This window comes from Takifugu rubripes, chromosome 20 (assembly GCF_901000725.2).
Source record: "Takifugu rubripes chromosome 20, fTakRub1.2, whole genome shotgun sequence".
Taxonomy (NCBI): Eukaryota; Metazoa; Chordata; class Actinopteri; order Tetraodontiformes; family Tetraodontidae; genus Takifugu; species Takifugu rubripes.
In genome coordinates this window covers 13,693,036-13,719,776 of record NC_042304.1, presented here as the reverse complement: position 1 = coordinate 13,719,776, position 26,741 = coordinate 13,693,036, and the positions used below count along the sequence as shown (strand labels likewise).

The 26,741-nt window shown below is 42.8% G+C and overlaps 3 protein-coding genes across 10 annotated transcripts in view; 1 reads left to right on the top strand and 2 right to left on the bottom strand.

The window, feature by feature from the left end:
- Nucleotides 1–19: 19 nt before the first annotated feature.
- On the bottom strand, nucleotides 20–2,747 carry pars2 (prolyl-tRNA synthetase 2, mitochondrial). 2 transcript variants are annotated; one of them, XM_003974414.3, is made up of 4 exons: nucleotides 2,590–2,747; nucleotides 1,664–2,000; nucleotides 1,230–1,475; nucleotides 20–1,135 (listed from the first exon to the last, which is right to left on the bottom strand). In XM_003974414.3, the coding sequence occupies exons 2-4, from the start codon at nucleotides 1,985–1,987 to the stop codon at nucleotides 254–256; spliced, it is 1,452 nt and encodes a 483-aa protein (XP_003974463.3). In that variant the 5' UTR covers nucleotides 1,988–2,000; nucleotides 2,590–2,747; the 3' UTR covers nucleotides 20–253. The 2 variants fall into 2 exon arrangements, with proteins under 2 accessions (XP_003974463.3, XP_011613440.2); XM_011615138.2 differs by lacking the exon at nucleotides 2,590–2,747 and adding an exon at nucleotides 2,089–2,157.
- Nucleotides 2,748–5,300: 2,553 nt separating this feature from the next.
- insl5a (insulin-like 5a) lies at nucleotides 5,301–6,966 on the top strand. 3 transcript variants are annotated; one of them, XM_029827571.1, is made up of 2 exons: nucleotides 5,301–5,779; nucleotides 6,424–6,966. In XM_029827571.1, the coding sequence occupies exons 1-2, from the start codon at nucleotides 5,602–5,604 to the stop codon at nucleotides 6,570–6,572; spliced, it is 327 nt and encodes a 108-aa protein (XP_029683431.1). In that variant the 5' UTR covers nucleotides 5,301–5,601; the 3' UTR covers nucleotides 6,573–6,966. The 3 variants fall into 3 exon arrangements, with proteins under 3 accessions (XP_029683431.1, XP_029683432.1, NP_001116338.1); XM_029827572.1 differs by having other exon boundaries at nucleotides 5,308–5,779; nucleotides 6,427–6,966; NM_001122866.1 differs by having other exon boundaries at nucleotides 5,602–5,796; nucleotides 6,408–6,572.
- A 282-nt stretch (nucleotides 6,967–7,248) lies between these two features.
- The window catches only part of sgip1a (SH3GL interacting endocytic adaptor 1a), a 30,018-nt gene continuing 10,525 nt past the window's right edge, over nucleotides 7,249–26,741 (bottom strand). The window contains exons 3-26 of one of the 5 annotated variants that reach the window (XM_029827997.1): nucleotides 25,292–25,355; nucleotides 24,854–24,878; nucleotides 24,714–24,725; nucleotides 24,199–24,261; nucleotides 23,959–24,019; nucleotides 23,296–23,474; nucleotides 20,830–20,841; nucleotides 19,624–19,645; nucleotides 19,421–19,511; nucleotides 19,217–19,299; nucleotides 18,424–18,504; nucleotides 18,022–18,084; nucleotides 16,748–17,503; nucleotides 16,507–16,625; nucleotides 16,083–16,236; nucleotides 15,420–15,479; nucleotides 13,325–13,384; nucleotides 12,501–12,612; nucleotides 12,148–12,303; nucleotides 11,382–11,517; nucleotides 11,100–11,302; nucleotides 10,924–10,988; nucleotides 10,155–10,319; nucleotides 7,249–10,065 (exon numbers count right to left, since the gene is read on the bottom strand). In XM_029827997.1, coding sequence (XP_029683857.1) covers nucleotides 10,043–10,065; nucleotides 10,155–10,319; nucleotides 10,924–10,988; nucleotides 11,100–11,302; nucleotides 11,382–11,517; nucleotides 12,148–12,303; nucleotides 12,501–12,612; nucleotides 13,325–13,384; nucleotides 15,420–15,479; nucleotides 16,083–16,236; nucleotides 16,507–16,625; nucleotides 16,748–17,503; nucleotides 18,022–18,084; nucleotides 18,424–18,504; nucleotides 19,217–19,299; nucleotides 19,421–19,511; nucleotides 19,624–19,645; nucleotides 20,830–20,841; nucleotides 23,296–23,474; nucleotides 23,959–24,019; nucleotides 24,199–24,261; nucleotides 24,714–24,725; nucleotides 24,854–24,878; nucleotides 25,292–25,355 — 2,765 coding nt within the window. In that variant the 3' untranslated portion in view covers nucleotides 7,249–10,042. The remainder of the gene's footprint in view (nucleotides 10,066–10,154; nucleotides 10,320–10,923; nucleotides 10,989–11,099; nucleotides 11,303–11,381; nucleotides 11,518–12,147; nucleotides 12,304–12,500; nucleotides 12,613–13,324; nucleotides 13,385–15,419; nucleotides 15,480–16,082; nucleotides 16,237–16,506; nucleotides 16,626–16,747; nucleotides 17,504–18,021; nucleotides 18,085–18,423; nucleotides 18,505–19,216; nucleotides 19,300–19,420; nucleotides 19,512–19,623; nucleotides 19,646–20,829; nucleotides 20,842–23,295; nucleotides 23,475–23,958; nucleotides 24,020–24,198; nucleotides 24,262–24,713; nucleotides 24,726–24,853; nucleotides 24,879–25,291; nucleotides 25,356–26,741) is intronic. The other 4 variants (XM_029827999.1, XM_029828000.1, XM_029827998.1 and 1 more) reach the window with 4 other exon arrangements.

Below are 26,741 nucleotides of genomic sequence, written 5' to 3'. Positions count from 1 at the left end.
TGGTGTAGTTAGGACATGAAAATGTTCAATTGTTTTTAATTGCAATGGAAAAAATTAAATATATTATTTATATAAACAAGTTTATGGTGATCAAAAAGTAATAAATAATAGTTTATTGAGGATGAAGAACCAAGACAGCCAAAGAGCATAAACCAAATCCTTATTTACCCACACCTTAGATTGTACTTACTGGATGGGAAAATATAAAAACAATGCAAATAACCCACACATTCAGTTACTTATAACATTTAATTCATATAGTTTCCACTCTTCCCAGAAGATCTAACAGTCCTTCTTTACTAAGAAACATAATCTCACCTGTCTTTTGGCAGATCACCTCAAACCTGGTTGGTTCCTCTAGGGCCCCCTGTCCCACCACAATTACATAGGGGTAGCCCAGCTTGCTGGCATCTTTCAGTCTCTTTCCAATTGTCATCTGTGTACGATCATCAAGAACAACTTCACCTCTCAAAAGAGGTAAAGCATCTGCCAACGTCTGAACCAGTTCCTCAGCTATGACTGCAGCCTTGTCCGCCTTGCTGCCCTTTTTTGGAGGGACAACACACACCTGGTATGGGGCGAGAAGGCCTGGCCAGCGGATTCCCTCCTCAGTTGACATCACCTCAATGGCTGCAGCAAGAATACGTGTGACCCCAAGACCATAGCAGCCCATCTCAGCAACGGCCAACTTGTTTTGGGCATTGCTGAATGTGGCATTGAAAACATTTGAGTACTTTTTACCCAAGTAAAAGGTGTGACCAACCTCTATACCCTTCGATTCTACTAGCGTGCCAGTTCCGCACTGTGGGCAGTCTGTACTGTCTGATGAAACGGTCTCTACGTTAGCAGCAAAGGAGCAATTCCCACAGAGAAGAAGCCGGTCCTCCCCAATGTCCGCTGGCAGCTGAAACTCGTGGGAGAGTTTACCACCGATGTTCCCAGTGTCTGCTTGCACCTGGACGCAATGTAAACCCAGCCGAGCAAAGAGTCTGGTGTACGCCTGGCACACAGATTCATAAGTCTGGTATGCTGCTTCCTCGCTGACATCGAATGAATACATGTCCTTCATGTAGAACTCCCTCCCGCGCAGCAGGCCAAACTTTGGCTTTGGTTCATCTCTGAATTTGCGAGTGATCTGTTTATGTTTTTTCAAAAGAACAAATAAAATGTTATAGCATAACTGGCCATTATCACACCAAATAAAGAATAGAACTCAGGACAGATGGTACCTGATAAAGAAGCAGGGGGAGCTGCTTATAGGAAAGGGATGTCTGATGAGCGACCAGAGTTGTCACCGCCTCCTCGTGCGTGGGGGCCAGACAGTAGTCTCCATCGTGACGGTCCTTCAGGCGCAGCAGCTCCTTTCCCATCAGGTCCCAGCGCTTACTAGCTTTCCAAAGTTCAGCTGAGCACAAACTAGGCATGTCCAGCTTCTGTCCACCAATCCCCTGCATCTCTTGGTCAATAACTCTGATCTGTAGGGAGGAGTTATCATTTTGTTGGGTTTAAACTGACAAAAAGTGAAAAAAAACCAAAAAAATAAATAACAGCAAAAGGCAATATTATACCTGACAGTTCTTTAAACTAATGAACAAATGAAAGAAAGTAAAATAATGAAGACACTAATTATTTAGAGCTAATTACCCAATATTCAAAGTCTTACCAGTTTCTCCATAGAGCGAACAGTTGCAGGGAGGTAGTAGTAACAACCTGGATTGGATGGATGGATGAGTCCAGCCTGCTGCATCAGCCTTTGACTCTTACAGGTCATTTCTCCCTGTAAAGAGGTGTTCTGGCCCACCTCGTGCAGATTTGATGGTTGGTAGAGACGAGACACAAGAAGTGTAGGCTTCATGTGTCTGGAATTGGTGGAAGCAGAAACCGTAGCATGCTCTGCCCATGATGAAAGGCTCCTCCTGGAAAACAGTGATCTTCTATGGAAGCGCTGGAACACTTTTGGCCAGATTTGATTCATTATGGGCTCCATGGAGGAGTCACGCCTGAAAATATATACAACAGTCTTTCAAACATTGTCCAATCATCAAATACGTTATGAAAATGTCACACATTTGCAAAACCAACCCTTACTCAAGATGGAACGTTTATACAAACGCAGCTGCATAAAGACACTGCAGAATGACAACACGAGAAAAAAGTTTGCTCCCATGTGGAGAAACACGCATGCGCAGAAAAGATATTTCCGCAAATTCACAAGAAAATTAGTACATGGTTCAAGTTATTTCTTTACTGAACTCGACTTTTACTACTCATAAAATAAGCTACTTTGGTGTTCAAGAGAAAACCTTGCTATTTTTTTTAAGGATTATAACTTTAAAAAAAAAAACAGTCAAGGTCGTTAAACTCCACACGTCCTTCTTAATTCCATGGAATATTGGAGACTTATTTATGAAAATGTATTGCACATATGATACTTGCATAATAAATCGTGGGGACTCGATCATCATGCTGAGATGCCAACAGAATGGACTTATGCTACTAAACCGCAGCCCTGATAGCCAAGGTAAAGCTCGCTTAACCCAAATGTTCCACCACGCACATTCGATCCAGACATCCCAGATTCCTACTCACCCTTGCTTCCTACTATAGATGTTTCTTAGTCTCCCGCTCAGTTAAATATCATGTCCCTTACACAGACGACAGACTGCACAACATTAGCAGTTTGCCTTCCACAGTATCATTCTCAGCTCTATGACAGAGAGAACGTCTGTTCCGGGGTTAGAGCGCCACCCAGCGGCGTGGAGGGGTACCGACAGGGCGACCTTGTGTTCGACAGGAAAAAATATATAGATAGATTTTAGGATGTTGGTTTACGTATAATTTGAAGATATTTTCAGTTGCAAGTATTTACTGTTTTGGTATTTTGAGAAATCAAACAAATTCCCCATAATAAACAGCAAGTTCTTACAGTTATGTTGCATAATTTTTTTATTGGCACTTTATTGAGCTGAAAGCAGGGAACATTTCATACAAAGGTTGATTTTCAGCCACATTTAAACACATTTAATGAATCATTTTCTCAGTGATCCTACACTCCTGTTCCTATAAAACGTCTTTAGAATTTTGAAACACCAATATTAGCACCTTTTTTATATGTCACTTTTTATATGTCACGAGTTTTTAAATTTCTAGTGACAAAAGAAAGAGACTTCTGATTAGGCCTTCCCACAAATGTTACTTTCATCCATGTCAATCAAAAGGCTGGATCCACTGTTCAGTTAGATCAGTGAAAAGTTAAAAAAAAAAAAACCTTCTTAGTTTACTACTTCAGGAAACCTTTGCCATGTGTTGACATGATGCTGCACAGCACTCTCCGTTAATGTACTTTTGCGGGCTTTTATAGCATTTTATGTCAATTTTAAACCATTATTCCCCCAGTCAATGACACACAGGCAACGATGCTCCTGTCACATGGCAAACAAAGACCATTTCAGGTGGACATGATGAGGGCACCTCTCTCCCTCACACACACACACGCACACACACACACACACACACACACACACACACACACACACACACACACACACACACACACACACACACACACACAGTGGTGGTTTCATCTTTTAATCTTGTCTGTCTTGTACTTTGGTTTTCAGGAAAATGGGCGACTGAATGTCTCCATCAGATATTAAGAATTCCATTATCTTATCAGAAAGCATCAGTTTTGGCTGTTTTATGTCATAAATCCAACAAAAACCTCATTTTTGTATTACAAGTACTAAGAAATAGGTTTTTTGTTTGTCTTCTTGGCCGTAGAGAATTCAACTTTAACTAAAGGAAGTCTAGCTGAATCTTCTTCTGAATTCTCTTCCACCTGGATGACTGAGAACATTCATCCACTTGATAATATAATGATAACTTGATTCATTTGAGGCACCTCTGAGTCTACCAGACGCAAGTCATGATACTAGTTTATTGCTATATTACACATTAGCACTGGTGTAAGTTTTTTCAGTGTTAAAGATGCATAAAACAAAACATGAAGAATTAAATTAAAAAAAGGACTAATAATCATTGAAGAAGAGATATTTAATATTCTAAATATTTGGAAGGTTGTGAAGGACATTTTTCATTTTCTATTCCCCTGAATTTATTGTGATATCATTAAATATTGTATAAAAAGATGTTAGACCAGGATGTTTACTGATAATTTTAACCTTTTTATCATAGCAGCCAAATTTATAAATTCAGTCGTGACTTCTCTGTGATGAGAAGAACATGCAGGAGCTTTGTAATCAAATCAAAGCTAACAGCTTCCCACATTGATCCGAGGAAACCTTTTCAGCTTCACTGCAGCTGCTGCTTTGTTTCTGCCACACATTTTTTTTAAAAAGGACAGAGGAAATACAATAAGTAAAGACATGAAACCCCAAAAGGGCACAACTAAAAATGAATAACAAGCACATTAAACCAGTGATATATTGTTCACCTCCTAAAGTTCACCTCAAATGTGCCCTGAAATGTGAACCTGAAGCCTGAATTTTTGTGGCTGGTGTCCTTCAGGTTAAAGAGGAGAGGTCAGCAGGAGTCTCCAAATTGCCCCTCAGTGCGAGTGTGAGAGTGAATGGTGTGTGTTCTGACGGTGACTTGTCCAGGGTGTTCTTGCTTCTCATTCAACGTCCTCTGGGAGAGACTCCAGTGACCCTGCTTGACCCTCATCAATGATTGTCTGGAGACAGAAGATGGAAGACTGAATAGCTAAAATCATCATTTTAATATAAACACACATAGTAATAGTTTAACAAAGCAACACATTGCAAAACAAAATCCCCGTGTCTGATAGCAAATACGCAAAGGCCTCAAAGGTACACCTGCATTGTGAAAAGGATGCCTGATCTTCCAGTAAAAAATAACAAATATAAACACCGTGATAGCACGGACGCTGTTGTACCGAGGAGGAACATCAGTCCTCCCTTTTATGATGCAGGGACATATTTAACCATGGTGAGACCCTTCAGCAGACACCACCATCATCATAAAGACCTGCATGATGGACTGTCAACATTGACTACTTTCGCCTGGTGTGGCTGTAAAGGCGGCCATCAGAGTGCTGTAAAGAGATGAAACAGCTGCCTGGCTGTGGAGGGGGACCCGCTTCACGTCGCTTAATTAGCCACGCAGCTCGGTGCAGGTCTGGGTAATCACCATCTTAAATCACCCTAATCACAGAGAGGATGAGGACGCGCTCCGTTAATGTGATTGTCAGTTGATGCTGATGGGCGTCATTCTTAAAGTGGTGATGGTGGAGATGACCGGAAACATCAATGGCTTTATTGTCTGAAAGAGAGCTGCGTGCGTGCGTGTGTGTGGGTGTGTGTGTGTGCGCGGGGCCATCCTTGTATTAGATTGGGATCGGCTCTGGGGCCAGTTAGAGGAAGGAGGTGGAGAGAAACCGAACATGGGTGAGCAGAAAGGTTGATGGTATAAAATCCAGAGGAGCGCAAGCATCGCGTCAGCTGGTTCACCGTCGAGCAGCCTCAAGAGGACCCTCGGAGAGCCGCAGACGCCAGGCAAGAGCAGGAAAAGCAGCTTGAAGCCCCAGAGTTACAGCTCCGCTCAGACCGTCAGGCCTCCAGCATGAACGTTCTGGTGGTTTTGCCTCTGCTGCTGTTGGCAGTGGTGCAGGTGGAGCAGGTGAGGGCGGAGGCCAAGGCAGTCAAGCTCTGCGGCCGGGAGTTCCTGCGGGCCGTGGTGTACACCTGCGGGGGCTCCCGCTGGAGGAGGTTCCTCAGCGAGACGGACATGGACGCTGATGGTGAGACAATGTTTGCTGAAAATTTTAATTTTCCTTGCGTCTTTTGTACAAGTTTTATTTTCCGACAGTGCGTTTTGAAATTGAATTATTGGGTTTGGATTCAAGCTCTGGCACGTTTGTTCTATTTTCTGCCAGACTTAATATATATGAAACCTTGTGTGGAACTTAAGCATCTGTTAGACTCACTGACTTTTGCTTCTAAATGAATCCTGATTGATGCCAACAATGTCTGCTTTCTTTAGTTCAGGAGCATGTGCGTTACGGTGCTGTGTGGACGGTTTTACCGTCCTCTGAGTGTCTGCAGAGCAGTGGGTGTGCAGCCCTCCTTTACCTCATTAGTCTGAAGAAACTCACAAATCATGATTAAGCATGGCGGAGCCTCGTTCCACTGGCAGCTTCTCTCTTTATTACCCTCTGTCAAACACAAGCAAACCCAGTTAGCCACCGGTCCTGCTGGTTACTGTACGTAAAGTGACGCTATAGAAGACAAATGGCTGACCTGTCCCTTTATTTCCGTGGCTCTCAACCACACTAGACGGTCCTACTTGGAAATCCTGTCAGGGGAATAATGATGCCGTATTTATTTTGTTTATTGGCCTAAAAGCTGAGGGAGAACTGGATCATCATGTGTTTTATCATGCCAGCAGGAGAGCAGAACAGTTTGGAGAGCCTGAGCAGCAGCAGCAGCAGCAGCCTGAGCCCCCACCTGACCAGACGGGACTTCAACAACATAGTGACCAACATGTGCTGCCAGGTGGGCTGCAGGAAAAGCGACCTCACCTTCCTCTGCTGAGGCCAGCGCCGATTTTCCTCGAGAGACTCTTTTCTCTTCCGTTTCATCTCCATAGAAACCAATCTGAATGTGCTGCATGCGAGGGGCTCACACACACGACCGCTGTTTTCCCAAATCCTCTTTGATATTTTGGTGACGTTTCACTTTGTAGATGTAAATGTTTTTTCTGTGGGCCTTTGTGGAGATGTTTCTGAGCCTGAGCTGCAACCATAAACAATATTACACCACATTAACGTTGATAAAACTGGGAAACAACTGAAACTATCCCTGCATTCACTCAGGACTGTATCATAACACAACATGGGCTTCATATCTTGGATCTTTGTCTTAAATTTCAGCTGTATTCTATGTGTTTATGGTCAAATAAATGTTCTGGCACTGGGCTTACATTCACTGGGGAGTGAGAGGTTTTCTTTAAACGCAGGCACCTGCAGCCATGTGTGGAAATTAACAAATCATGGAGAAGCTTTTCTTCTCTTTTCTGTGAATGAATGAAAACATTTAACACAATGTTGGAACTTTAAATTTGTGTCAGAATCATCAGGATAAAAGGATCTCCCTCTGGTATATCCACCTCCAGAGCAGTGTCTCCAAACAGCCACTAGCATTCCTGCTAATGCTGTTCCGAATACATTTAGCTTATTTTCAGGACAAAATACACAAAAGAAACCGTGGCAGATATCCAGTTATGACTTTTATTGGTTTTTGAAAGAAGCAAACTAAGTTTTAATCTCAGTGCTTTCATGTACTGTACAAACAGCTTGCACATGTTTGAGGTGAAAGAACCAAAAAGAAACCCTCTGTGCATACAGCACACAGAAACACACAGCTGGCCCCCCCTCAGCAGTAACACTGACACCCGAAAGCACAACACGTGGGTTCAGCCACCTTCTTACAGCCTTACAGAGTCTAAGATTTGGAACGTAACACGGAAGCTGCCGATACAGGTACCGAAGATGTAATCAATCAGAGATCGATCGGATGTGATCGGTCAGGTGGTGTCCTTGGTGATAATGCTGTCGTGAGGGTCGAGTTGACAGATTCAAGGGTCAGAAGGTCACCACTTCCTGGCAGCCTTGCCGGTCCAGATTAGAAGAACAGGCATGACTGAGGAACATCATCCGATGGATCAACAGAACACTCATCACCTTACAGGCAAAGAAATGAGGCCAAATCATTTGATTTGACCTTTTTCTGATTTTAATGATCACTTCATTTCCAATCAAAGCACCCTGACAGTAACTGATGTCTTGACATGACTGCTGTTTGATTTATATTTTCACCCAAGGGGTTTCTATGGTGACCAAAACTGGATGCCGACACACAGTAGAGCTCTTCAGCCAGCCTTTTTTCCCCACCTTCAAGAAAGTCAACATTTATCAGCACAGTGGGTACTTTTGTAACACATTGAACTTTTTTTTTTTAAATTTTCTGTTTAAAAAATATGCAGCTTATTCTCCTTAACAGGAGACTGACTGTCTGGGATATACGCACACATGAAATATAAAAGAAAAATGAAAGCATTTTGGTCAACTTAACCTCGCTCCACTACCTCATTCGACTCAGGTCATCTCACAGAGACAATTACAAATATGCAAAATAAAGCCATGGATTCAAGCTCTGGCTGGATGGTCAGTGGTGCATTCAGGGGTTCAGAGCTCAGGCTCCAACGAGGTGAAGCGACACAGGACGGAAAAGTGGGTAGAGTGGAAAATTCAGCATTAAAAAGGTGCGTTTCTCTTTCAGCTCCACGAGGTGTGACTAAAGGGAAATAAAATCTGGTCCCACTTCTTAAATCCTGATCCTCTTGCGGTATAAGTTAACAAACCTCTCCACTACTTTGTTACCGTCTTCCTATTTTACTAAAATGAAAAATTAAGAATTTGGGAAATAGGTAGACTTTTGTTTAACTGAGTTCTCTCATTATTAGGTCTGTTCACCGGTACAACGGAGCCCAGAGACAGCTCTCTTGTAAATTCTTGGAAACTATTAAAGGGGTTCACCTTGTTTCACCCAGAATAACCAAAGAGCAAGAGTCTTTGATTCGACAAGGTCAACAAGCCTCTGGGCCGTTCCCACATGGTTAGAACAAACTGAACATGTCTAGCAGGAGGTCAAACGAATATTCACCAGAGGAAAATGTGGTCTTACTATACAATGCTATCAAAACTGTGATGATTAGAATTCCATCTGCACCAATATCTTGAATGTCTTCGTTCAGTTTCTGGCCCCGTAGCCAAGCTAACTGTCTCTGGCCTCACAATCGGGCTCACAAACTGTTTCGATCATTTAAAATGTTGAAGTGACAAAAGAAAAGCTGATTTCCCAAAGTTTGAAGTGTGGACCTTGTCCATGGCATCACTAACTCTACATTAACACTGCTTTCACAAAGCATAACACAGTATCCAGGAAGATATTTATCTTTTTCTTTTAAATTAAAGCCCCAACCCACACCCATATATAGCTGAAATCTTCTCTTGCACTTGAGTTAAAAAATTATATCTCAAATAAATTCAAAAATTATAGCTTATACTGTACACAGATTACTCAACTACACAGATAACAAAAATGAGAGAAATTCCAATATTTATATCTTTAAGGGTCATACCGTTCAAACTATGTATACAGAATCACATTTTATACAACAAATCATGGTTATCAATAAATAAAACTAGAATCCTGTCATGTATTCTGAAGTCTAGCGCTGTTGCCCAGGCAACAACAGAAAGGCTATATGACAATACAAGGAAAACACCGAAAGTCCTTGAACATATACAGTATATTAGTTATTTCAAATGACACTTTGTACAATAATTTTGTTCCGACGGAAAATTCCTATTTTGAGACCAACACATTGCAGCTGCCGACCAGGCTTCCTGTCTGAAAGTTGCAGAGAATGAAAATTACAGTGTGATTGACTGATCAGTGCACGTAATTCTAATATTACTTAAAAAATGTCACCCTGTAGTACCAGTCGGTGATGACATGAAAACTGTGTCTCCACCCATCATCTGGAAGCTGTGTCAAAACCTTTGCTACTGTATTAAAAATAAAAGAAACACTTCTGATGATTCAGTTGCTGTGAGTTTCCTGCATCGGACTTAATAGTTTTTAAAGATCCTGATGATGTTTGATATCTTGAAATCTCTCTAAGCTTTTCTTTCCATTTTTTTTTTTTTGGTCAGGCAGCTGCTGTAAAATAATAATGATAATAAAAAAGACCAGCGCACGTTGAACAGAAGAGAGCGGACACCCATGGGTCAGCAATATGGATGTCATGAAAGTAACAGAAATACAGGAATTCGATGACCTATTACAGTTCCACGAATCTATATGGATACAATACTGCTGGGTAGGCTGCAGACCTGTTGAGAGGAGATGAGTGGAAAGTCTGTCTGGTGTCAGCTTGTCCTCTGGCTGAACCTCATACCGCTGTGGTCGTTCAACCGTGCTGCTCCCAGGATCACGCTTCAGTTGTCTGCCAGGTATTTACCTGAAACATGAACAACATGACGTTTTTTGGTGGCTTGAAATTTTGCCATAAATGGTTGAATTACCTAAGCGCAATGTTGCTAAACTGACCTGCAGCAAACCTCTTCTTGATGAGAGAGAAGCGGTATCCAGGCCCGGCCAGCTCAATATCACAGCCTGAAAGTGTGCTGCCCTCACTGGTGAACTGCACCGCCAGTGGAGCCGGCTTACTGGGGCCTTCGGTGAGCTGGAATCGTGCTAACAATGACCCTACACCTGAGAAAAGAAAGACATTTTTAAGCTAGACAAAAGGAGCGATTTCAAGGTGAAGGAATCAGACTCTGAAACAGAAGTTGGTTGAAAGCAAAAAGGCAGACTGGTTGTGATGATGATAAAATGAAAAAAGCAGCAAATGGGATTTATTTGAAAAGTAAACTGATTATCTGAATGTTTTTCTTCAATAAAGATAGCAGACGAGACACAACGTAATAAAAAAGTCTGTAATGTTCAAAAGAAGCACAACTGAATGTGTCTGAGCTGCATAAAAGGAAATAAAACTAAATAACGGAGTTTCTCTGCCTCCCAGACTGAGTGCAGCCGGAGGCTTTGTGCTTCCAGCCAAGGTGCGTCAGATGTACTAATCAAACTATGATGAATTTGCTGAAAATAGAAAGTCTGGCTCTATAAACACAGGCTTACGAGTCAGACGTCAGAGATGCGTGTGCTGACGCTACTGTAGAACCACTAATAAACACAAGGGGGCGGTGTTTACTTTACGTTTTCTTTAGGCCTTGTCGAGGTTTTTCATCACACTTTTTAAGAACATATCTTTTTAAAAAAAAAATCATCAATAAAACGAAAGCCTAATCTAAAGACATACCACCGTTTTCCGATTTCTGTGAGATGTCGGGAATCTTCCAAAGGATTCGTTTCTGCTCTGTGTTCCTGTACGAACCAAGACACAGAAAAACACATTCATTAAGCAGATCGTAGGACCAAAAACCTGTAGATAGTAATAACAAATTACTTGCAACAGATGTTACATAAAAACTGTACCATGCTGCAGGAGGTAAGATAGCCTGAAGCTTTGTAACCCCTCCGTCGACTGGAACGAGGAACTGAACATTGTTGAGGGCCATTGGCGTCGCCATGGCTCCTCCATTATACTTGTAGTCTATCCTCAGATCAGTGCTGGTGGGTTCACATCTCCAGCTCACTGCCAGGTTCAGAGGAACTGACTGAGGCCCGTCACATGACACCTGCCCACAGTTCAAGAACACACAACTTAGAGCAACAATACCAGCACGTTTCATCCAAGTGGTCAGAAACCACGCTGACCTGATACTTGAGCATGTCCACGTTGTAGTACGTTGCTTGTGGTTTCTGCTCTGCCACCTTCTTCAAATGGGTTATCAGGTTCGGCATGTTCACCCAGAAGTCCTTGGCGTCATCTTTTGCTTTTGTGGTGGTGTCACTGGTTGGAAAAGTTGAGAAAGATATCGTGTGAATACCTGAACAAGAACAACACAATGTTTCTAGCAGTTAAGGATGTGAATATGCACAACAGTCAACAGTTTACATATCAGGAACATCATTTTTGGATTCGTGGACTAGATTAGAAGCTCTTCTTCTTAAAAACTGAACTATGATGATATCATGATGATTCAACAAGCAGTTTAGATGTTTGTCATGACCTTAGTCAGAATTAGTCATCCTCACAGGTCATCACTAACAAACCAGTATGTTCGATGCGTTCATTTTAAATGTCGGTGAACGACAGATCTAACCTTAACTGGTACATTTATGCTCCCATTTATTGTGTAGTACAACTTTTGTTAAAGCAAAAAGCTATGATATGATATAAACTGGAATGAATTAGAGGGTATTAATATTGAGGCTGGACATCACAGGTGACCCATTTTGACTATATAAGTCATCCTCTTTCAGGTGATAAATACTTATACCATATTACAAAGCATAGATCTGAATTGAATTCTAATTAATAACAATAAAATAAATGAATGTATGGTAAAAATTCAGTGTCAGTGAAAACCTTTGATATTTATCTCTTTGTTCAGACAGTTAGGCGATGATGTGAATTTACCAGCAGAGGAGCTGAGGGTTAGGCAACACATGCTCCAGTCGGCTGTAGTTTGTTATACTGAAGGTTAGCACAGCGGGGGACGGGTTATTGGCAAAGTGCCGGGTGATTCCTGCCGGAAACGACAGAACCATCTCACCTATGATCTTCACAACGCACCTGAGATGAAAAAAAACAAACACTGTAACAAAACAAGCATCCTGTATGTCTCATGTAGCTTTGCAAGCTGATTGATACCAGAAACAGATGGCTAACTTTTTTATTAGGAGCAGTAACAGTGGCAAAGTAAGTGTGAACCCACTGTCTATCTTAAAATACATGAAATTGTTCTAAATGATAACGGGAGTTACACCTACTTGCTTGGATCTGCTCCTTTAAAGAAGGCATTGACCGTCTCTGTGAAAGCAGCGGCTACAGGCAGCGTGTCCTGAGCCCCCATGGTGAGAGGACTGGGCCCTCTGGAGCAGCCTGACAGGAACACAAAAGCATACAGACACACAGGTACAAAGGAAAATAGGTGTAAAGCACACAGAGGAAGTGGGTTGTTTGGAGAGAACAAACAGAAAATATAGAGTTTCCAATCCCCAAAACTCTACTCGTCCTAACAACACCGTGTGGATGAAAGGAGCAATGAGACACGCTGTGTAAACTACCGTGATGAAATAAACATGACAACAAATATAAAGTTAATATCACTGGATGAAAATGGCCGTTCATTTCTCTCTGCTCACTGACTGCGTAATGAACCACAGCTACCTAGAATAGCTCTCTTAAATGCAGGAACAGTACGTTATAAACTGACATGTGCCATGAAACAGAAAGCCAAATGAAGCATTTGGCATAGAGAAGAGTGCATGCTTATTTCCAACATGCTGCTGAAGCTCAGTTTGTCTGACAAGGACAAAGATCAACAAATTAGTGTACAGGAATGTGATTCTTTAGGGCTTTGATAGAAAATTATAATGAACAATTAAGAGGAAGGCTGTAGAAGAAAACCAGGCTGCAGAGTTGAGCTGTTTAGTGGGGGGGCTGCTAGGAGTAAGCATGGGTGGAGGGATGGAGGGGTCTGTGAGGGAGGAATGGAAAGGAGAGGGCAGGGCCAGGCAAGAGAGGGGGGAGCTTGCACAAACGAGCTTCAGAAGAGTGTGCGCACACACTAGCCTGTGCAGAGATAACTTACCTTCAAAGGTTAAATAAAACTTCCCTCTGTCAAACCATACAAGGGATGGCTGGTCATTCTCTGTGTGGGGTGGGGGGGTGCAGGGAGACGGGTCAGGAGAGAGGCACAAGGAGGAGGAGGAGGAGGAAGAGGGATGACGGAGAGGGAAGTGGGTGAGAAGGGGAAGGAGAGAAGGACAGTAGTGTGAGTCTCACATGGCAGGTCTATCAACAAAGGACAATCTAAGACAGATGGGGTCACATGGGTGTGATGGGCCCGTTTGTGGGGGTGCGCGCATGCGTGAGGACAGATGAGGGACTGCTGTGTGCAGTGATAGACATTGACCTCATATATCTACTAAACTACACAAAACCACGCGATATCTGATTTTTTCCTCTGACTGAGGCTTGTATCGTTCGAATTTAGAAAGCTCCCTTGAGTAAGGTGAGCCTGCAGGGGGCAGCCTTGAGGCTGAGCAGAGCAGGTGACTATACTGCAGATTCAGTGTCCCAATTAATGCTCTATGTTTGTCACTTCTGGTGACGACGCAAACAGTTTGAGTGGAGGTATGATCCAGAAACTATTTAAAGATCCAGGAGGAATCACATTTCTGTAATTTCCATAACAGCCAGTTTTTTTGTTTGGTGATAGTTCTTGTGCACACTGGCTTGATTTGTCTTTCATGCTTATATTTACTGAACTGGAGTGTTCTTGTGGTCCAAAACCTGCATCTTTACGGTCCTGGTTAAATATTTGCATACAGCAATCATTGTGTAATTGTGAGCACATGCTGGTGATGCCACAAACCAACCTTCACAATGTTGTATTAATCACTCATTGGTATTTACTTAACCGAGTCAGTTACTTTAATCCTGCTGTGAGAGGCAAATGATTCAGAATAGAATAAACATACAGAAGGGAACATGTAGGTCCCTGGAATTATGCAGAAATGGTTTATGTTCAATGAGAATATGACTTCAATGAACAAACTAGTGAAAAATGTGGGCGACTGGTTCAGTCTGACAAGTATATGTGGCAGAGCAGGATATACTTGTTCCTGTTCAAACAACAGTTGTGAGTGAGGTCCCAGCAGCAAAGGCTGGGTAAGAATGATGGAATGACAAGAGCAGCAGACTCATGAAGAGGACAAAGGGCAGACCTGTGTTCATATGACGAGAGAGGGCTGTGTGTATGTGTGTGTCTGTGTGGGTGTGTGTGTGAGTGGCAGGTGCAAAAGGTAAGAGTCAGGGGTCGATTGTGGGAGTAGAGCGAGTTTAAGCCCAAGTAAATAATATCCGTACTGCTGCTCCAAATGCTGTCTGACTTGAATACTAAACAGCTAGTGCTTGTCCAATTCTAATGGCCAGACTTCAAAAGAGTGTGTGAACAGCAGCTTAAACCAGACGGTACGAGTTTGATGTAAGTAAGAGCAAGAACTCGCAGATAAGGAGCTCTTCAGCTCATATGCATGCTTAAGTAAAGGCACTCTGCTAACAGTCACACAGGCACATATCACTTGCGCACAATGTCGCCAAGAAAACAGATATCAGGTTGGCAAGACAACCACTTGTGCACAGTCATAAAACAGAGAGAAAGGTCTCATGAGTGGGCAGTTCGGGGGTACACACGGTGCGATTTAACACAAAGCTGTTATGCAACAGGTAGGGATTTAGTGTTAGCAGCGTTTTCATTAACTCTGGCAGATTCCCTCTGTGATTCCATGACAGAGTAAAACTCCCAGAGTGACTGGGTGATGCCATTCACATCCTTTACACGAGTGGAAATGTGTGGATATGATTCACAAACAAATGTGAACAGAAGGGAAATGAACATGTGGTATTTCCCTACATCTACAAGCATTAAACCACCAAAAATGTAGGTATTAGGATATTGTACATCTGAAAATAGTAGTGTAGTCGTAGCTGTGACTGATTCTGAGGCCAGAATATGGGTAGCTCAAACCAGTCCAACCATCCTAATACCTACGCTTTTGACTGATAACGGCAAATCTCAACAATGGTCTTTAATCTTTGAAGTGTACTCTGGGTAGGGACAAAAAAAACTCCTTCCCCAGCCATGACCCAGCTCCTCCTCTCTGGTGTGCTTGTTACTATACCTGCAAATGAATCAATGTTTCTCTCAAAGGTGGGCAGTTTGTCTACATAAGCATCCTCTTCTAATGAGACAAACGACAAAATAAAGAGACAAATGACCAAATAAAAACCATCAACGTAAGACAAAGCAGAGGAGCTCCCCACAGTTTCTGCAATAATTAAGCAATCAGTAGATGACAGCAACATTGGGCACAATGACTTCCACTATCGGCTGATATCATTATTAATCAGACTAAATTCTCACTTTATGTAAATGCTTTAATTCATAATGACTCAAACATGAAACATCCTACCAATATTTATAGCTCTTATCCACTCACAGTCATTTCGCACCAAATCTAAAGTTAAATCCAGGGCTAGAAACTCTCTCAAATTAAAATCAACACACTGCTTCATATTCTCGCCTCCCACTCAGGCTTGTGAGTGCAAATACACACGTTTGCCTATTTCAGAAGATTTGGTTTGTGTTCAGCTGTAGTATAACTAACTTTAGAGAATTTAGGTGCAAAATATAGCTTTACTTTATAGACTTGTGCTAATCAAATACAGCAGCAGGATTTGACCTGAAGTGTAAATTATTAGGATAAAAATGGAAACATGAAATGAGTAATTGTGTCATTTGTGTCCAAGACACGGCTCACACCGCCTGTTGCAGGAGAACACACCTGACACAGATACGGAGAGCTCTCTCCCGACCGTGGGGGTGGTGGCGGCACTCATGGAGTTGGCGGAGGAAATGGAGGAGGTGCTTTCGGCTCGCGCCAAAGGGGCAACGGGAGGGGGGCTGGCAGAGTGGACAGGTGGGCTGAATGGACGATTCTAAAAGTCAAACAGAAGAAAGACAGGTTAAACCTTAAAAAACTCGGTAAGAAGCTTGGTTTTCTTCATCCTTTTGCACAGTCCTGCCTTATGTTTTCACTATTCATCCACTGTGTTCAAGTTTAGCTCCGAGTCTCAGAAATGTAACGGAAACATACAACTTGTCAGTTTAGGGTTTCTTAGCTACAGCTGAACAATGAGTGAACTAAAGACAGCACCAAGGGTCTCAAATATATCCGATGTTCGGACTGCGGCAGTCACAGCGCTTACCTCTCCCACTGAGGGCTTTCCTGGAGGAAGTTTGGGCCGTGACGGGGGTCGAGGTGGAGGTGGTGGTGGAGTCGGACTGACTGAGGATGGAGTGGCTGGACGCACTGGGGAAGAAGATCCTGAAAGAAACATTTATTTAGCCGATGACGATACAGAGAAATGGGTAGGAGACAAAACCCCGAAACAGGGGAAAGAGTCTGGGAAACTTGAACTGAGATTTTCAGATTCACAGCTAACTCACCACTGCTCCTGCCATCAGCTCCTGGGGTTGGGGAGGACACCGTGGCCCGGTATGTGGGGGGAGGAGGAGGGGGGTGTGCACTCCGGCTGCTCTGCTTTGAGTCGCTAGGCGAGGTGACATTTTCACCCCCGCCATCTTTGGGTGGGTTGGGTTCGGTGACCTTGGACTGTCCCTCCTGAGACACGGGAGGTGGTGGGAGAGGGTCTGTCCCGGGTCCATTAGCAGGAGGAGTCAATGCTGGAGGGGTTCTGGCTTTGGGAGCAGGTGGTGCTGGGGCGGTGGTGGGTGATTCGATAGAAGGGGGAGAGGAAGTAGGAGGCGTTACGGACTCCTTGGGCGGTGTGGAGGCCGGAGGTGTGCTGAGTGTGGGAGGATTTTGGTCTTCAGGTGTATGAGGCCCTGTAGGCACAGGAGGTGCAGCTGGCTCCTCTGAAGGAGGTGGGGAGGATGGAAGAGGTGGCAGAGCTTCCTCCTTTGGGGGAGGGGATGTAGGGAGAGGAGGGCCAGGCTGTTCTGCAGAAAGTGGAGATGTAGGTAAAGGTGGGGCAGGAGACTCTGGTGGAGGCGGAGATGTGGGCAGCGGTGGCAGTGCTGCTGACTCTTGTGTTTGCAGCCGGTCAGCAGATTCTTCGCTGAAGCAGACCCATGCGTCATCTCTGTCCTCGCCAGCAGGGGGCGCGTCTTCTGGTCCAAAAATATTATCCAAGTCAGCAATTGAGGGCTTCCTGTTGGAACCTTCTGCTTCTGCTGATGCTTCTGAAATACAGACGACCAATGAACAGAGCAAAGGTAAAACACAACAGACAGGTAGAGAATGCAGCAGATATTTCTATAAGTTAAGGTCACTTTTTTCCATCTTAACCGCTTTTCCCTTTTGGAGGAAACACATATGGCGCGAAGGTAGTGCACACCCATGGATGGGTTGCCAGTTCATTGCAAGGCGCTATGTATGCATTTGTGGGTTTGGGACCTGGCTCAAGGGTACCTCGGCAGTGCTCAGGGGCTTAAACCAAGAACCCTCTACTTCTTAGTCCAGTCCCCCAACAGACAGAGCTAGCACCGCCACGTTTGTTCTTGACTTAATTACAATTGATTATTGTTAAAAAGCTCTTAATGTGGGAGCATGCACTAAAATTAAATTCCACAATATTTTTGTCAATAACCATGTACGCCTATAATCCAATCCAGCCCAACTTTATTTCTAAAGCACTATTGAAATGGCCTTAGCATATATATAATAAAACAAATGACTAACACTGAAAAAGAATTCATACCGGCATCATTTGTGGAGGAAGGACCAGTCGTCGGGACATTCTTGGGTGGAAGTGGAGGCGGAGCTAAAGAATAAATAAAAAACATTGTGAATTACCCTGGTGAAAAATGATAGCAATGATAGCAATGATTGTTTCTGGGCTTCATTCCACCAACCATGCAAAAACAAACAGGCAGTGAGGGCACTGATGCAATATGGCACCAACGGAACCCTTTAATGGAGTAAAACACCACCACAACAAAAACACTCACTGGTGAAATGGATGATGAAATGAAAGAAGTTAAAAATTAATATCGTTCCCCTGTTGCCACATACAGTGAATGTTGCGTGTCTGCTAGTCGGTGAGGGGTTTGGGCATCATGAAGTGGATGTCATGACGATTTACAGGAAAGCGTAAACTTACTTCCTGTTGGGAAGGGTCTTGTCAGAGAGGAGTCGGGCTCTGACAGGGGAGTTGCCCAAGCATCAGACTCAGACAGAACCACTAAGTTCAGGACAGAGAATTCACTGGGCATAAATAATGTGGCAGAGGCGAAACATCACAGGTTGCTCTATCAATAGACCTTCAATACAGAAAACACCCACACACTCCAAAACCCACTTTATTATTTGGACGGTAACCCTGGTTGTCTCTGAACGTCGCTACCATTTCTTTCCATAACTAAAAGGAAAATGTAGCTGCATATAAAATAACACACATTCAGTTCTGCATGGTGAAATATACAGTAAAGTTAGCAACGTCATTCATAGTCTTTCAACTTAAATGTCTAAATGTTGTGTATGAATGGAATTTGCATCCTGCTGATTTCAGCGGGGTTTTTTTTTTTGCCAAAGCAGTTGCATAAGAGCTCAGACCACTCCTGCAGCCTGCGCCACTAAATCCTGGTGATAACGGGTGACAGCAGACTCTGAATATTAACAAGCACTGGAAACCGATCGCCCACCGACAAGTTCAACTTTGACCTTTGCAATTGCTAATAGTGTGGAACTGACTGGCAAGCCTGCGGGCTAAACAATCCTGTCGGAGAAGCAGGAAAAAAGGGGGCGGAGCAGAAAGACTGGGAGGAAAATCCGCTGTGACAACCCAGGAGAACGTCAACGGCAGCCTCAACCAGATCATGAAAATGTTGTCGCAGATTGTTTTTCATCGCGATTTGAGTTTTAGAACAGGGGGATATTTATTTAAGAGGGGCTACCTTCAATCTTTTGTTCTCCAAAGGCTGTGTCAAGAGGAGGTCCAAATAAGGCTGTTGAGTCTTCACTGACTGGTGTTTGTTGGCTGGTAAAACAGAAACAGAAATGAGTAGCTACAGTTACTGTATAGGAGTGAACGGTGCAGAAAATTTGGCCTGTTATCAGTAAAATGATGCACAGTTTGTGTTTCCCAATGAGATGATTACCTGCTGGGGGGCTGCAATGCTGGAGCTGGTGGTGTTGGGGCCACAGGGGGTACAGGAGCGACGACACGCCTCGGCCTGGCAATCTCCTCACCTGGAACGACGTTCAGAACTTTTATACATGGAAATTTCGTGTCAAATACGTTTGCACGTATCATGTGCACTATAATTCACCATCGGTTCAGGTAAAATGTGGTGATACTTACTAGATGTGTTCCTTTTCAACCCCTGCAACATTAAATAAAGAGTAAAATGAAAACATTAGGACATATATTATTATATATTCTAGAGATTATTTTACATTTATGCCCTTTAAAGGGATTATTAGTCTCAAGATGGTTTTATTTGATGAGACAATCATTGTAAAGAGACTATCCCCAAAATCAAAACAATGTATACTGTCACATTCTAAATTTAAACCTTAAGACACAATGGGCTTTGGTTTATAAAGTCAACTATTAGTGAAAATTGGTGAACAGCAGGTGGGGATTCAACGATTGGGTTGTTTTAATAGCTTAGTAGGAAATGACATCACAGGCTGTGGTGGAAGTGTGGTCAATGACAGACAGGAATGCAAAGAAGTATTTGAACATTCTAACTAACGTACGCTGCCCAAACCACAAATTTCTACTGGACACGCTTCCTGCCGGTGAGAGCTTCACCACGGCACCTGAACCGCTGCCATTTTAACCTAAACGTTGGCCAGTCCAGAAGCGGCTTCCATTTGTGGGTAACACATGGACATACATTAAAAATGGAACTTATTATTTCCATTATTATGATTTCAATTCCACTTGTTGCACAGAGGCTAATTTGCAAAATAAGGCATCAGTGTCCAAATACTTCCTTTACTATCTGTATGACTCAACTAAGAAGACATGATGAATGATGAAGGTGGAAAGCGAGAGCGATAAAATAAGTCATTTTTATGTTGGAGATGCAAAGGCCACTAATATTGCTTCTCCAGAGGCAATATCGGACACCAGAACACATGCATGTGCCACTTCATCATGAGAGAGACGAGGCCAGGAAAAGCAGAGTGCAAAGAGGAGGAGAAGGATGGAGAAGGAGGTGAGAGAAGTAGCGAGGAGCAGAGGGTGATGGGAAGGGTCTGAAGTCAGACATCAAAAGAACCCATCTGTTAAAAGTGCAAATTTTCTCCCTCTACAGAGACCAAGCGAGGCGCCTTTCATATTGGAAAACAAGTACACAAGTGATTTGGGGAAACCAGTGAAAACTTGTTCACATATTTATTAATATGTTTAAAAATGAATGTAAAAAGGAATCAGCTAAACATCCCAGCTCCACATTGAAACAGACTCCAAAGGCCAGCAGAAGAGCAAGAGAGAGAAGCAGATGGCTTTTTTTTTTGTCAACCTGACCCCAGGAAGTCAGAAGAGAAGGACACTTACCGGGCTACGTCTCTGTGACCAGCAAAAAGGAAGAGAGAAGAGATACCTGGTCAGAGAGTGACAAATCAGTAAGGCAACATATTCATACAGTAGGAGAGAAGGAGCTTTCACCTGTCTGGTTCTGGGATGAGCATGATAGCATGTTTTAAAGTGGCAACGAGGTCTTTACTGCTCTCAGATGATGTGAGAAGTTGCTTCTGCCGTCAGGTCATTTAAGCCTCTGACAGCATAGAGGCAACTCAGTTTGTTGCGGTATTTATTGTTGTAAATGGGAGTATTTTAAAAATCCTGAAGGAAAGATACTACTCATCTTTGATAAGCACATACGAGATGTAGCGCTCAACGCGCCACCTGAGGAGGAGGATGAAATATAAAATGATGCATTCAGAGGACATAAAGCACCACGTCAATGCAGCTATGATGATACCATGAGCTGTATTTCTGTCTTCTCCATCATTCCTGCCCTCTAACATCAATTCGAAGCCCTTCATTAACTCCTATCTCTTTAAAACATGTCACAAATGCCATGTAATCATTTTGCATTTCCTCTCGCTGCCGCTACGCTCCACTGCTCTCTTTTGAAATCCGCGTATCAGCCCGAGTCACATCCCCATTGCATCAATCCTCTTCCTCACCATTGTACTTGTTCCAGTTGTTCAGTGAGCCATGAGCGAGGTAAGTGTGGGTGGGACATGCTGGTCAAATAAACTAGTCTTAGGATAAACTGGAGCATCGCTCAGCGTGACCCTGCGTGTGCTAACCAATCATTTTCTCCTCCTATCACACTACAGGAAAGGAGTGGTTGAGGCTTTTAGGCTGTGTCAAGCACAAACAAAACCACAGAATTACAGCAGATGTGTTCTAATATTTAAACATGAGCTGTAAGATACATCAGTGGCATCAATGGTGCATATGTATGTAATGTGAAGACTTGATTGTAAAATGTGTTTTCATGTCTTATCCGGCAAATATCCGGGTAACCTATCAAAGGAGGGGTGCAATATAAGATGTCTCTGCATCTGCTATTATTGGTGGACCTGTTACACAAGCTAAGAAGTGAGCTGAAGACCCCCAGGAACCAATTAAAATGAGAGTTAACACATCTTAGTCAGCAGAAACCACAACAGACACCACCACAAATCAACAGCAACACCTGTGCATGAGGACATTTTCCCAGAAACCCTGTCAAGCCCAAAGAGAGAGACTCCACGGTTGGAAAGTAAAACCAACAGGTTCATTTGCTTAGATTCTTAATATTGAAAGTGAATATACATGTTTAGTAGAGTGAAATGGAGAGAATGAATGGATGAAGCTGCATGTTAAAACAAAAACTAGCAATGGCAAAGCTTCTCTACAGAGGTTAGCATCATTAAAAAAGATATAGAAGATAATAATATAATAATGATCCTGGAGTTAAAGTTAAACAGCAGCTTTACTTTCAAAGGCCGTCTAAAAAAAAAAGCATAACCTATTTAATTTCAATCAATTCCGTTGTTGTCCAGAGAACGCACAATAGAAATGAACCACTATTAAATAAATATCTAAAAAACCAAAAAGGTCCAGTTATTAATCTAAAATAAGTCAGTGATATTAATATCTGCACTTAAAGAAGCGCAAAGTAACAAGTTCATCCTCAGGTTCAAATTTTACTGATTTACTGCTCAAATTTGTTCAAGGGAAAAGAAATAGAAAGCCTCCTTTATCGTGGAGCCTTGCAAACATTTGGCCGCTCTTTTTTTCATCCGACATTTCATTACGAGTTCACAGCCAAGTTTAACCGGAGTTGCCAAAGAACAGGGAGGCGTAATTTCTGAGTATGTGGAAAAAGCACAGCTTAAGAAAAACATTCTGCTAATTTGAAGAGATGATGGCTAAACTACCGACAAAACCTTGCAAACTGTTTCCAACACACATAGGAAGCCCTATTATTAGCCATGAAGGGTTAACCAGTCAGCAGCTGGACACATTAAATTATTCAGTCTCGAAGCTCAAATGACCACAACCGATCTCCCGACACAGCCGACGGACACGCAGGTTCATTGTGGCCACTTTCCAATCTGAATTATTCAAAGCAGGCATCCGAGCTAACTAAGGAATGTCGGAATTAGGGCGGAAAGGGCCTTTCTGCTAATTAGACCATGGAGAGGAATGTGTGTTTGGACACATAAAGTGAGCTGCTTCAATGACACCAAGAGAGGTACACCCTGCTATTTGGGGGTGGTGCATACAGCATCATCTGGTTACTGCTGTGCTGGAACATGTGAAAATAGTGGGAATATCGACATCCACTCAAAATACTACATGCAACATGTGGACAACACACATAGCAACATCTGTGTGCGTATAAAACACACACACAAACTGGTGCTAAAAGACCCACACGCATAAAACAAGGAAATAGAAGACACAGATGGTTCATAATGAAAGCTGGCAGTGCGAGGGGGAAGTGATGTCGGGGTGACTCACCACAGGAGAAGGAGACAGAGATATGTTGCCGATGGAGGCCTTGAGCTCGTCGACCGTTGGAGCCGTTACGACGCGATCGGCCAGCAGCGGTTTGATCTTGATTTTGAATTTCTTTCTGTGGTCTTCCTCTTCTTCCGACTCATCGGAGGAGAAGAACGGGGACTTCTTGGTGACAGGAAGTGATTAAGCATTAAGGAACCAGAGCTCAGTCCAACATTCAACCCGCTCGCTCTCTGATGCTTCAAACTGCAAGTTGTGATCAATTTTAAGATCTGACGCTGCGAGACACCGAGCTTTCCTGTCGCTTCTACCAGAGGGAAGTTCTGCTGTGAATATAGACTCTGGAGAGAGAACTGCAACATGACTGCAGAACCATCACGACTAATATTGAAACAGAACAAAACTCTTCATTACTTGTGAGAAGTCTCACGTAGGGAATAATTCCAAAAGGAGGACTCCTCTGCAGCTTTGCTGATGGTGCCTGGCGCATCGGTGACTCATCTTTCTGCTTTTTATTTAGAACTGGGCTAGCTGGGTCTTTTCACACACCGGTTGGTGGTTGACACACATTGTCTTCACTGTGACACGGAAATGAATTGGTGTCCCGACGCGTTCACGGTTCCTATTTGCCGTGTGAAAGACTTGGTAACGTTGTAAGGATATCTCCCTCTGGATCATCATCGGGTCTGATGCTGTAGCCCTCGTCGTCCACCTCGGGGGAGTTCTGAAACACACAACATCCAACAATCTTAGTGGCTTCTGGTTATAGGTTCATTATTAAGGTAAATGAATCAGGTTTAAGTAAAGTCAAGCAAGGCTAATCCTTAAAAATAATTATTTAGCCTCTGCAGATACAAGATTGTTTTGTATAGTAATAGTGATCCATGTCCAGGCTTTACTTACATATCTGTCCCAGTCAATTTCTCCATAGAAACCATTTGGAGCCCCATTGCTCTTCTTCTGAGGCTGAAAACAGACAGGCGGTTTGATTAAATTCCCACCAGACAATGATGTACAGCACATTCAATATCCTGCACAACTAAATGGTCTTCTGGGCTTCTGCTACCTTTATAACTGTAATTCCTTATATTTCTACTCCTTATATTTCTAACTATGCGAGCTCGGTATCACATGTTAATCATCACGCCGATTGTTGATCTTGTCAAACAGCGCTGGATTATATTTCAAGAATTCTTGCAGCTCCGAGCACTTGGGGGAATATCAGGATGCCCTTTTTGTTGTGTTTTCTCGGAGCCTCATTGGAGAGCTTGTTAATGAAAAGGTAGCTGAGACAGCAGCTCTGGTGGCTGACTGATGACTGGAGGAAGACAGTAGTCAGCCTCAGCACTAATCTACTCACTATCTATTCTAAAGACTCCTACTATAATCCAAAGAAACTACAGATTAGAGTTCAGTACCTCTTGTGGTTCCTGACAGGTACAAAAAGAAAGACAGGCAGTAAATATAGTGGCTCTGCACATACAGGCTGGATTTCCTCCAGTATTACATGTTTAATTTATTGGCTGATGATCTAATAGATGTTATTTGAGTTACTTACACCCCCATCTCTGTCCGGAGAGCCCCTGTGAGGATTTAAAGAAGAGGAAAGATGTAAGAGCATGACACTGCAAAAGAGAGAGCTTCATTTTGATACAAACTGCGCTGCAAGCTAATGAGCTGAAATAGTAAAAGGGACATTCTCAGAATGGAAAAATCACACCCTCAATCCCACACACACTCATTCAGATGCAAATTCCATCATCAGGAGGTTTTAACAGCAACAACTTGCCATCTACTCGGAGCAAGATTCCCACAGCCAGTGGCTCTATTGACGTTCATTTAAATCCTGCTGTTTGCATTCTTCTAGATGATTTCAAATGATTTAGCTTAAAAAGCATGGACATAAGATAACAGATCCAAAGTCGGCTCCGTCTGATCCAGGGAGCTCTCCTACACTCAAATACAGATTATGTGTTAAAACAATCATGGAACTCACGTGGAGTCATTGTCCTTTTCTTTCTTCCGTATCCCAAACGCCTTCCTGGTACGTTTTTTCAGTCCTGAGGCAGCAAAGAGAGAGGGGTTATCAAGTGTCAACCGCGTCCATCAACAAGGAGGTTCAAGGATTTTATGGAGTATTGAGTGGCTGGAGCTGCGCCGCATTCCAGGCAGACCCAAATATGCATTCATGGTCATAACAAATGGAGTCGAGGCCTCGCAGCGCTCAAGGAATCTTTCAGCGATGCAAAATTCATTAGTGTGAAAATCGATGTGTTGGGACGCTCTGGACAAACAACCGCGCTGGTAAAATGCAAAACATTGATCTATAATACACTGTCAATCACGAGACACGTGTGTGTATAAATACAGCCTCGTATAGATGATATATATAATGATATTGTAAACACACAACCTTTTATGCTTCTACTGTGCAAAACTCCAGCAAAGATGTCAAGACAAAAAGTCTGTATAGGAGGGACATTCAATTTCTTACTTCCAATCACCAAAGATAAATGATTCTTACCCCAGATGAAAGCCCAGTTGTCTCCCTCCATTTTGGGTCAGTATTATGACTTACATTCTTCTGTCTGGTTCTGAATTTATCATCTAAAGACCCGTCTCTACAGACAGCACACATGCATACTGATCTAAAGAACAGCAACATGAGCTCCCCCCCACCACCACACACACACACACACACACACACGCTCGGCCTGTTCTACTCTATATTACATTTCCTGCAACCTTTACTAGTTTACGTGTTGTCATGAGACAACTTGCAGTAGAGAATTACGTCCCACTGACAAAGACAAGGGCTTGTTCTTGCACACAGGAAGACAGGCGCACGTGTTCCATGATTTTAGGAATATGTACAGAGGTGTTTAGACAATTCTCAAGAAATTGAGCTTGTTCAATATGGAGATCAGGTTTTAGACAGCATTTAGCACCCTGGAGGCAGGTACAGGCTTGAGTGAGGCCCTGAACATACTGTCATGCTAATGTCCTTTCTGTTTGTATTAGCAGGTCATTCTGGCATATTTGGAACACAATTATTCACCTTTACTCGTCACCAATAGCGGAATTTATTCTGCAGAAAAGAAAGTTTGCTACTTTCTCTTTGAACTTAAGCTCAATATCATATTTTTTGTCATTATTACATAATAAATAGTTTAAAAAAAATACTATTATAAAAAAAAACTAGATTTGCAAATATTTTCTGCATTATTTTATCATTTCCTTGATAAAATAAAGCTGAAATTGTTTGCAAATGTAATAGAGAAATGATAAAGTACTGAAAGCCTTTAGTCTAGGTTTAGGGTACAACAAGAGGACTGAATTATGCTGCTGTGAAAGAATACATGAATCTGCATGGCAGGGATAAATTAATGGAGAAGGAAATAACAGAGCATGTGGTACACCCTGTTTAATGACTTAATAGCTTCCGC

What these genes read in the sequence shown, in the direction of transcription:
- pars2 (XM_003974414.3), bottom strand. Translation starts at nt 1,987, where the DNA reads ATGGAGCCCATAATGAATCAAATCTGGCCAAAAGTGTTCCAGCGCTTC. An exon ending in TTCGCTCTATGGAGAAACTG is followed by an intron (nt 1,476 to 1,663) that starts GTAAGACTTTGA and finishes TCCTCCCTACAG; the next exon opens with ATCAGAGTTATTGACCAAGA. An exon ending in TCCCCCTGCTTCTTTATCAG is followed by an intron (nt 1,136 to 1,229) that starts GTACCATCTGTC and finishes AAACATAAACAG; the next exon opens with ATCACTCGCAAATTCAGAGA.
- insl5a (NM_001122866.1), top strand. Translation starts at nt 5,602, where the DNA reads ATGAACGTTCTGGTGGTTTTGCCTCTGCTGCTGTTGGCAGTGGTGCAG. An exon ending in ATGGTGAGACAATGTTTGCT is followed by an intron (nt 5,797 to 6,407) that starts GAAAATTTTAAT and finishes TGGATCATCATG; the next exon opens with TGTTTTATCATGCCAGCAGG.